Source organism: Astyanax mexicanus, chromosome 1 (genome assembly GCF_023375975.1).
Source record: "Astyanax mexicanus isolate ESR-SI-001 chromosome 1, AstMex3_surface, whole genome shotgun sequence".
NCBI lineage: Eukaryota > Metazoa > Chordata > Actinopteri > Characiformes > Acestrorhamphidae > Astyanax > Astyanax mexicanus.
Window position 1 is genome coordinate 22,620,429 of NC_064408.1, and position 10,938 is coordinate 22,631,366.

General features: G+C 35.8%; 1 protein-coding gene across 2 annotated transcripts; it reads left to right on the plus strand.

The window, feature by feature from the left end:
- Positions 1-513: 513 nt before the first annotated feature.
- On the plus strand, positions 514-10,737 carry ptcd2 (pentatricopeptide repeat domain 2). Of its 2 annotated transcripts, none has more exons than XM_007259623.4 (10): positions 514-777; positions 2,653-2,745; positions 2,908-3,037; positions 3,284-3,392; positions 3,798-3,876; positions 6,097-6,188; positions 6,785-6,898; positions 7,417-7,491; positions 7,600-7,713; positions 10,108-10,737. In XM_007259623.4, the coding sequence occupies exons 1-10, from the start codon at positions 690-692 to the stop codon at positions 10,324-10,326; spliced, it is 1,113 nt and encodes a 370-aa protein (XP_007259685.1). In that variant the 5' UTR covers positions 514-689; the 3' UTR covers positions 10,327-10,737. The 2 variants fall into 2 exon arrangements, with proteins under 2 accessions (XP_007259685.1, XP_007259686.1); XM_007259624.4 differs by having other exon boundaries at positions 769-894.
- Positions 10,738-10,938: the final 201 nt, after the last annotated feature.

Below are 10,938 nucleotides of genomic sequence, written 5' to 3' on the forward strand. Positions count from 1 at the left end.
ATTATATTAACATACATATTATTACATTAATATAATATGTAAATTAGTATTATATTATTAATATAAAAACACATAAAAAATATTTAAAAAACATTTATACAGTCATTGGTCGAGACCATATATATAGTTGAGACTACTGACTGTATATATAAAAAAATATAAATATCAAATATAAATAAAAAATCAAATATAAATAAAAATTATATGTGTATATTTTTTATTATATTTAAATGTTTTTCATAATAATATGCATATAATATATGTTATATATTCTGGTATATTGTATTATTTTTATAATATTAAATATGTATTATTATTTTTTTTTTTATTATTATATAACGTATTATATTCACAAATATATTATTAAATTTAGAAAAATAGATATATAAATATAATATAACATTTTTAGAGTCATTGTTCGAGACTTTTATTGAACTGAGACTTTTAGCTTGGAGCGAACCATGTCGTGTGAAACAGGGGGTTGTGTTTTAGTGAATTACGGTGGGTGATCTACAGTTGGGTGAAGCTCTGTAGTGAGTGGTTTTGAGCCACTGTAATTAAATTAGTATTTTATTGTACTTTTTACTTTAACACTGTTACTGTGTCTCGTACTGAAAGTAGTAAATATTTGCTGAGTTCCGGTCTGTTACCTTGTGCCGGGGCTGCGGGTGGTACAGTCAGGGGACAGCATGGCGCTGCAGAGAGGACTGAGCCGCTGTGCGCGGTTTGCGCTTCAGTTCTCGCTGGACTCCGGCTGTTTTAAATGCAGGGCTGGAGGTGTGTACCCGCTGTTTTACAGCGTTAGTCTGGAATTATCAGCTTTTTTTCTTTGGTTTTAAAACAGTGATGTGCGGCACTGTGCAGCATCATCTTCACCTGTATCAAATACATACGGTCAGTTAGAGTTGTAGTTAGATAACAACTGGATTCCTCCACACAGTTTTACATTAACTTACCCGCATAATTACCTTACTCAAGATTTACACAGAACTTATTCAGAGTGTTAATTTTACAGAGTTGTGTGTCTCTTGTTTATAGTTGTAGTGACCGGAGTCATAAACTCAGTTTAAAACAGTAAACAAAATGTAATTGCATAATAACTCTTCTGCAGTTTACTAGTAGAAACTTTAATTTCAGATATCATCTGTGACATTTACTAGTAATAATATCAGATCTTCAGGTTAATAAAGCCATGCTGCTTAGACATAATACCAGCACAACATCCGTAATGTAATGTTGACTAGTCACGTGTTACCACTGATTTACATAACATAACTAGAGTTACTTTATATTATTATATACTTCTCTTATATATAACTAGAATTATTTTAACAAGTTAAAATTGCAATTCCGTATTTGTAGTGTAATCCTGATTTCTTTTCCTATTATTTGATTAATCATTGTTTTGTCATGCTCTCCATTTCTACTTCCTACTGGTGAGGCTGTCAATCCAATGTATGTCTTACTGCACATTGCCAGTTAAACAATTAAGGCCCTAAACCATTTTTGCAGCACATTTTGATAGGTTGATGTACCTATATATATATATATCTAAAACTTACAAAGTATATAGTAGAAAAACATTCACACAGGCTGGATGTTTTTTTTCAGGATAATCTTATGTCATATATTTATGTATGTCTGTATGTTTGTGTATGTATTTGTGTGTAGTTCAATGGGGGTTCTGTATTGTATGTTCAATCTTTTGCCTGATTCTCTGACCTGTTGTCACATTTCTGTAAAGCTGCTTTGTGACATCAGTTGTAAAAAGCGCTATACAAATAAATTTGATTTAATTTGATGGTTACTATAACATCATTTTAATGGAGTGGACAGAGTACAAAACAGTGCAGCCCTAATAACTATTAGTCAAAACTTAAACTCTAGACGTCTGAAGTTTTGTAATAGAGAGCTAAAACTGCACATGTCCACAAAGAACATTTTTGCTAGCCTAAATTAGTCTAAATTACGTGCTCCAAGTGGGAGATCCCGGGTCTACAGCTTCCCATCAGCTGCCATCAGCTGCCAGAGCCCTGAGAGGGCAGAATTGGCTTTGCTCTCCTTGGGTGGGTAGATGGTGCATCTGTGAGCTGATGTTTCAGAACCGAGTCGCTGCGCTTTTCTCCAAGTGCTGGCTACATCAGCAGCAGTTCAAAAAGAGGTGGTGGCTGAGGAGGCGTGTGCTAGTCCTTATGAGTTGGTTGGGTAATTGGCCTTGTAAATTGGGGAGAAAACGGGATTAGATATATCTCAATTCAGCATTTATACTGATCAAAATTCAATTACAGATATTTGGACTTAAAGTTATTACAAATATAATTTATAGTGAAGATATCTTCAATTACAATTAATACTAGTAAAAATAAGGCATTAAAATATCAAGAACTGCTGTTTTTATCATCAGAAATACATTTAAAGATTAAGAAGACATAATCTGCCATAAAAGTCTGTGGTCAGTTTACATACTGCTAAAATTGTTTACAATGTGTGTTGAGTAAAGTTTTCCATGATATGGGTTGTGTACACTATTACTTATACATCACTATTTAACGAAATTTTGTAGTCCATGTAGCTGAGTATAGATTGAAGTTGCTCTAATCACCTCTGTTATGTCGTTATTGTTTACACCTGGCCAAATCTGCTTCATTTCAGCCAAGCGCCATCTTCTGTCAGAGGATTTGGTAAGGCTTCAGGATTTCCAGCTGAAGAAACTCTACACAGCTCGGCACTTGCCTGGTACAAAAAGTAAGTCATGACATAAATACCTGTTTCTCTGAGCTTGCTAATGTGTTTTATTTATTTGTTAGCAACCAGATAAATGAAAGTATTAGTGATCTCTTTATCATTAAAGGAACCTTAGAAAAAAAAACGTTGAAAACCTTTTTCTTTTGTTCGCTGAATTTACAGGTCATTTTTTTGAGGCACTTAATCAGAAAATGGAAAGGAATGAGTTGATACTGCAGGAAGACCTGAAGCAAGTTCTGCATCTTTGCCAGTCACCTGAAGATATGGTTACAGTTAGAAATGCTATTTATAGGTAGGAATTTTTCCTCACCTCCTCAATAACAAATTAAACGCATGTAAGCGACCAAAAGATTTCAGGCTTCTTCTCCACAAACAGAATAGACAGCACCATGAAATTCCAGCTGATTATGGGCCTGTAGACACTGACATTTTATAAACAATTGGATGAATACAATTACCTTCATTCATCAACAGAAAATGACTAAATCGAATACATATCCACGTCTTGATTAAATATGATCTCTATTTTCTTATGCAGGTACCATGAAGTAAATCCCAACTCAACTTACAGATTTGGTCCTTTGTTTATGCGGCTGTGCTATGAGCTGCGCATGGAGGATGTGGCTCTTGGGACAATAACTGATCAGGTATGAATGTATACGAACACAAACACTGATACACCAGTTCTTGTGTAACCTGTCAAAATAGATAGGGAATGGCTTGTTTATTGTGGTTTCTTTATTTGTGCTCTGTGGTTCCAGAGAAAGTGGTTTATGGTGTAATTGCAATATTTTTGTGAAAGTCCTGGAGGTTTTTTATAAGGAAAAAGCTGTAGTGGAACAGTTACATGTTAATACTAGTTAGCAATAATTGGTTCTCTTCCTACCTCTTAGCCAGTCATCTGTAAGCCATGCATCACTAAATGTGATTTGCTCTTTTTTCTGATAAATCTCTTGAGAACCAACATTTAGTGCTGTAAATTAGTAGGAAGTATCAGTTTGAGACACATGCAAACATGCTAATTGTCTTTTTTTTTTTTTTTACCCCTTCAGAAACTTAAAGGATTCTTTTCAGAGAAAACATCTTTTAACATCATGATGGATATGCTTTTTACCAAAGGAAGCTATGAAAGTAAGTCTCGATTTACCGTTGCTATTTTTCAGATGTTATCAAATATATGAATTAAAAAGCAGAATTTATATGTTTGGTGTTTAGCAGTTACTTGCTGATCCGAAAATGACCCGTGTCTACCCGTGTCTACATCAACTCGTGAGTTCATGGCCACGCCCGCCTTTGCTTGGGACCGCCCACAGGCTAAGCTGAAGCCGGGCTGCAAAAGAGCCGACACTCTCATCAGCTCTCAAGAGCTTACAGCTCTGTTTATACCAGTTAGTTAACATTAGCTATTTTGTGTAACTATATGTTTAAATCATATCTCTGGTCGATTCCACGCTTTACAGAGACCTTAAATATACACTAGGGAAGCACAGTTTGACAAGGTAGCACAACTTAACAGAACACCGGTCAAAGAGAGCACCGTTCGCGTTGGTTTTTATGATATAGAGTAGGAGTGTCACGATTCTCTAAATTTTATTTTCGATTTAAGGCTAACGATTCGATTCTCGATTTTATTTTTTATTTTTTTTACAGCAGAGAGGCCTATGCCAGTTTTAGATTAGTCTATGGTCAGTCATGTCATATGGTTTGATTAATCAAATTTTCAATATCTTATTCCAAAAGGTGGGCTTGATATAAGTGATGCAATGTGATACAAGTGATCTGTAATACACCACATTACGCATTAATGGTCAAATTTAAATAATTTAATTAAGATATATTTGTAATGACCTCTTTTTTTTGGTAGCAGCAGTGTGCACATAACAAAATAAATAATAAAAAAATACAGGAACTGAACTCTATCCTACTATAACTGTTAAACATGAAAAATAAGACTTTAAGACTTTTTCAGTCCCTGAAAATGACAATTTTTTTCTTTAACAAAGATATATTACTAATTATATAACTAATTAATAATCTGAGAGAAAGATGCTCCTTAAAGTACCACAACTATTAACATATTTTAGGCTAGTCAAAACAACTGTTATTTTTATATTTTTAAGTTTTTCTTTAAGAAGATGAGAATGTCCACATTCTCTGGAGAAAGGGCTGCTCTTTGTCCACGCTGCGCCATTTGTGTGGCGGGCTGCGCCACTTGCGTAGTGGGCTGCGCCATTTGCGTAGCGTGCTGCGCCATTTGCGGGAGAGATTGTCGGTCCTCTTTTTGACTTCGATGCTCGAGACCATGACATAATTTCGATCGATTGAGATGAAATATCGAAATTGTGACACCTCTAATAGAGAGCTGGGGTTCTTAACCTTTTTAACTGCGCGACCCCCTTGTATTCTCCAGAAAATTTTGCAAACCCCCCCCAATCATTGGCAGCACAAATAAAATATTTGGGCCTGCATTGAGGCACAAATATTTTATATGCATGGCTTTGTAGGGCTCAGGAACAGGCACAGATCGTCTTTCACATTGAGACGGGCTCTGTATTCGTTTTTTAGATCGTGCAGAAAATCCAGATTCACAAAGAACTGTTGATCCAAAAGGAAGGCCATTGAACTTAGTGCTGGGAACTCCAATAACAGTAAAATTCAGAATTCGGGCAGAGAGCGTTCTTCACCACATACCCCACACTGCAGTCGTGCATCCTCTCCTTCGCTTGTCTATGTTAATTTATATTTTAAATACTTTTCATTATATCTTTTCTGGAAGCTCAACCTTCTAAAACGCTCCAGCCTGGACTTGCAGAGCGGCGGCGTGCTCATTTGAACCTGAATCGAGATTGAGATCGAAGAGTTGAGTAAAGAAGAGAATGAGTCAGTTTGAATCAGCAAAAAGATACTTTATTAAAAAAAAGCGACTGATTTATAAAACATATGGTTCCCTGAATTAAGCCTGAGAATGCAGGTTTGAGTATAAGAGTTGTAAAATTGACTGTGGGGCGAAGGCAAGCATCGTTCTCTGCTGCAGTGCTGATAGCCAATCAGTGGCGATATGTTTGCATGTATGAATATTCATGAGCAAGAGCCAACCCTTATCTTTCTTCAGTAATTCAGTGAACTAAAGCAGGGCTATACAGAAACACCTGAGCCCTTTTTTACACAAAAAAATGGCTCACATATCATTCATTAAGAGACCACAACTAGATTGTTTAAAATGAATGAAAAAACGATTAAATGAGATCTTTAATACTCACTGAAGTCATGCTAGAAGTGGTCCGTGTGTCTGTGTGTATCTGTGTGTGTCTGTGTGTGTCTGTGTGTGTCTTTGTGTGTACATTCTCACAGGTGCTCTGAAGGTGATGCGGGAGATGAAAAGCCAAGGCATAACGTTCAGCAAGGAAACATTCACACTGGTCTTCGCCACCTGCTACAAACTGGTATGAATCATTGAAAATATAGATTATTTGTTGCCTTTTCTCACTTTCACCAGATTCTGCAGCATATATTTATGTTTCCAAAATTGTGCATGTATTGTATAATATCAATAAAGAAAGGCATTGCCAATAAAATAAAATAAAATGCTTGCCAACGTCAAGCATCCACTAAATGGGTAAAATAACCCCCAGCATTGCAAATGTGGAAATGGAAATGTGTTTTCTTTAGTACTGGAAATCTATACATTACCTTGAGAATGAGTTTTGGACTGGATTTAGAGCTGATCATCCAACATCAGTGCCTCATTAAAGCTCACTGAGGCAAGCTAGCTTTGGCAGAAAACAGTGAGAGAAGTAACCTGGAAATTTAAAGAAGACCTATGCCAGAACTTATTTAAAGTATTTTTATGTGATTTTAAGGTTTTTTTTTTTTAGTCAAAACTGACTGCTGATGGTCTGTAAGTAAATGTTAAGAAAAGTAAAATAAAAATGGACTACACAGTTAAATCATTGATTAAATCTTGGTATACAATACATTTAACTGTGCAGCTTTTGTAAAAATGTGGACTTATTTTTTTGTTTGTGTTAAAAACTCGTAGAACACCCCTAGTTCATATCATATCTGCTTGACTCTGATGGAAAAAGGACAGACCAAAGGCAACCCAATTCCCACTCAAGCGTATTGCTGTGCAGTTGCTCTGGCCCTCAAACAAGTAAGTTTTTTATGTCTTTTGAAACCTGAAACTAACATACTCACAGATGTTTGATCTAGAGATACACTGAACTTAAAACAATTTTAACCATGAATTACTGTGACTCAGAACTGCCATTCTTAGTTTAAAGGTACCTCAGTAGTGCTACTCAAGTTACTTGTGAGTGATGTTTGCACAAAGAAATGCACAAGTGTCAAAGCTGATTTGGATCAGCTAACATATACTTTATAAATAAGCAGTGCACAACTTTTTCATATTTTTGTTTAAGTAATCCAGATAACTACATTTAAGTAGGATGAATGTAAGTAGGAAAATGTCCAAAATATAATATTGGACAAATAATAAGAACTTATGCTGTGGGGTCATTTATGTTACCACAACTGTCAGGCATTGTGTTTCATGGTCAAAAAGACCAACACATTCACAAATAGAGCTTTTCTAACCTTTTGTCTCACTCTGGACTGGCCTTCTGAATCTTTTCGTTTCTTCTGTCCTTTCCCCTGTTTTTCATATTGCAGAATGACACAAAGCGAGCACAGATCATCTACTATCAGATCTTAAACAAAAACAACAGGCTTTGCGGAAACTTGAAGGTATGTTACTCTGAGTGTGTTTTTCTGTGAAACCAAGACACAGATGGACAGACAGACAGACAGGCACACTGAGGTGAAATGCGTTTTTTTTGTGCTGTCTTTTTCTAGGTGCTGATGCTTGTCTTGGCAGGCTCAATCGAAGATGCAGTTGCATACCTCAAAAAGACCCTATCATCCAAGAGTCCGTCATTTATAGGAAAGCTTAACATTTCCCAGGAAGTGGTGAGAGACTTTTATCAACAAAACCTCAGTAACTGCACACAGCATCTGCCATTTATTTGCAAGGGACAAACAGTCTGTTCATGCACATATGTGCAATTAGGTGGCTTCTACCATTCAGATGCAGCATAGTAATTAAAGCTGTTTTCATTGTTTCTTATTGCCATACTAAATCTGACAAGAGTCGTCCTTTTTGTGTTCCTCTTACTAAAATGTTCTTACACAAACTACTAGGTACTCACAGCTACACTTACTGAAGCAATAAGAAGTTACTATTAGACCTGTTCACTACATTGGATCATGCTCAGATGGGGTGTTGGCTGTTTTAAACCTGATCCACTTCTGATCCTTTATTTTTACCACTCTGGTGTCATCAAAGTGCCATTGTGGAAAATATTTACAGCACACTGAACTGAGAAGCATTACAGTTTATAGTCTGCAGTGCGGAAATTTTACAGCAGAACATAAAAAAATATCTGAATCTATATAAAACTAATATTAACTCACATACACAATAGAAAACCAAATAATAACACATTCAGCTCACTATAAAATATATTTGACACCTCTAACACCTCTAACACACTAACTACTTCTAACCTCATTTCCTTCTTCCCCTCCTTCACTCCTCTATCCTATTATTCCCCTTTGACCTCCTTTTATCCCTATCCAAAGATGTTTTACCTTTAAACTTATTTTACATTGTACTTGACTATTGTAAGTCGCTTTGGACAAAAGCTTCTGCCAAATGTAATGTAATGTAAAGTAATATTTCACATCAGTAGTTGACAAACAGCAACATGTATCAGTCCAGAGTGTCTACCCCACACAGAAGTGAGTTGACTGCAGTGGTTTAAAGGAACTGGGAGCTAAATGGGCTGGAAGGTCAGTCACACTATTAGATTTTATCATATACAATACAAAACAATCTAAAGAAGTTAATTTTATTTCAGTAAAATATTAGGCAGCACATCTTGGTTAAACAGCGTAGTTTACAGAAACGCACCAATCAACACAATCTATAACTGTCGATACTCATTATTAATATATTTTGATTGAATCGGCTGCTTACTATTTTCATGCAATGATTCAGCAATAAATGCTGAAGCATACTTGATATTTCTCCCATTACTTACCTTGTATTTACACTATGTGTATGATTGTGGACACCTTTTCTAATTAATGCATTTAGCTACTTTAAATTGCAGTCATTGCTAACACAATGTACAATGCACACACACAGCTTGTCTAGTTCAGAAGTATTGTCAGTAGAAGAGGATTCTGTAGGGCACATTACCTATGCCTGGCATTATTGGTACCAATAGGTTTGCTAAAGTGGTATAATGGCATAATGGTGCTCTATCCAATACATTTGGCATGTGGCGGAGTGATGATCATGCAAACCATTCTGACCCTTATGGCTGAATGCAGTCAGATCCTCACAGCAGTGCTTCAAAATCTGGTAGAATGTCTTCACTGGACTGTGTAGACAAATACTTAAACAAAAGCAGAATAAACTCTTTCTTAATACATTTGCTTTCTGATGAATTTTATGTATAAATGAATGGTGCAATAACGCCTGGGATTAATCCAGAAACTTAAAACATGTTAATGTTATTCTAACGCAGATTAATCATATCAACAAGTTTTGCCACGACCCCCCACCCATAACTTACTCATTCACGTTCTCATTCACTCAGGGCCTGATGGCGTATTTGCTTTTTTTTTGTTAAATTACATTAATTTTCTCCAGTAACGCTCTCAATTATTTTTGTCTCCCTTTTAGAAATATGTTTTTAATTTAATTATTGTTGTGATTAATACAGTTAATTAAACGATTACCAACACTTTTCTTAATCTGATTTCATTTTGTCTAACATCGATCCTTAATTATTTCATTTAAATTTAAATATCCATTGTTAAAAGCTTAATTCTATGAAGAAAATAGGTGCGATCATTCCTGAATAATCACAAAATTTCGATTGATACCACTAGTATAAATAAGTTTTAAGGATAAATAAAGTATTGGGACACCTGTTCAATTATGTACTGTATTTTCTCATACTTTTTTGGCAGGTATTTTTTGTCTGTTTCTTTTATTTTTTTCTATACTTAGTTAAGTTTTTTTTTTATCATGTTTGTGTATTGCTGAATTGGTTATCAAGTGTTGGTCTGACAGTGGGTTTGAAGTGATCAGAGGGACATCTACTGTTGTCTCCGCTTTCTCTTTTATAGTGCAAGCACCCCCATGTGGTCAATTAAAGACCTTCACTTGTATAGAAGACACCCATTCACTAAGCAGCAGTAGTGAACACATGCAAGGGATGTTATGGCTGACCCATCAATAAGAATGACGAGTACCTTGTAAATAATGATATTGCTCTGTGTTTCCTACAGGTAGATGTGTTGAGAGAGAAAAGTGTGGGCGGGCCTTGGGAAGTGGAGGCACAGGAGGTGGTGATGCAGCTGCAGGAGGCAGGCCATGTGATTAAGCAGAGCATGGACGAAATGCTGTGCCACACCCCACAAGGAAAATTGAGACCTCTTGGGTTTTTTGATGAGGAAAAAAAAAGGCAAAGGAATAGTCTTAAAACATCCACACTGCTATCACAGTGAACGCACAAACACACTACGATTGGCCACTACTGAAATATTATTATATTTGGGAGGCATGATAAAATAATGTGGTGACCATCCAGATGGCAACAGTGATTAGGTTGATTTAGGTCATTTAAGTGTATGTAACTAATCAAATGTTGCCAACTGGACAAAGGTAATGTGATCTTCATATTGAGGACATCATCTTTGTCGTGGTATGTGTTCAGTTACTGCATTTTGAAGACTGCAACCGAGAAAAGGCCAAGAAAAGGGTTTTGTCACAGACTAGAAAACTGTTTTATCTTTCTGGTGATGATGCTTAGCTTAACAGACTTACATCTACAAGTCCATTGATTCAGATTCTTATCTGAGGGAAAAAGATGGACAAAACGATCATGGACAAAATAAATGTGTGTAAGTAAATCCTTATAGCAGTCAATGTGTTTTTGTTATTGTTTTGTTCAAGAATTAAAGGCATATAGCTGGTATGTTAATAATTCAAGGTCTGTGGTGTAAAGGAACCAGTTGGTCTTGAGGAGTCATTTGACCCGTCATTCGACCTGACCAATTAATGAACATCTTTATGGTTTTGTTTATGTGACTACTGTAACAAGACAGATTAAAGCTAGA

Bases quoted from the DNA above. Each gene is read 5' to 3' on its own strand.
- ptcd2 (XM_007259623.4), top strand. From the start codon at position 690: ATGGCGCTGCAGAGAGGACTGAGCCGCTGTGCGCGGTTTGCGCTTCAG. The intron at 2,746-2,907 runs GTAAGTCATGAC...CTGAATTTACAG, and splicing joins GCACTTGCCTGGTACAAAAA to GTCATTTTTTTGAGGCACTT. The intron at 3,877-6,096 runs GTAAGTCTCGAT...ACATTCTCACAG, and splicing joins TACCAAAGGAAGCTATGAAA to GTGCTCTGAAGGTGATGCGG.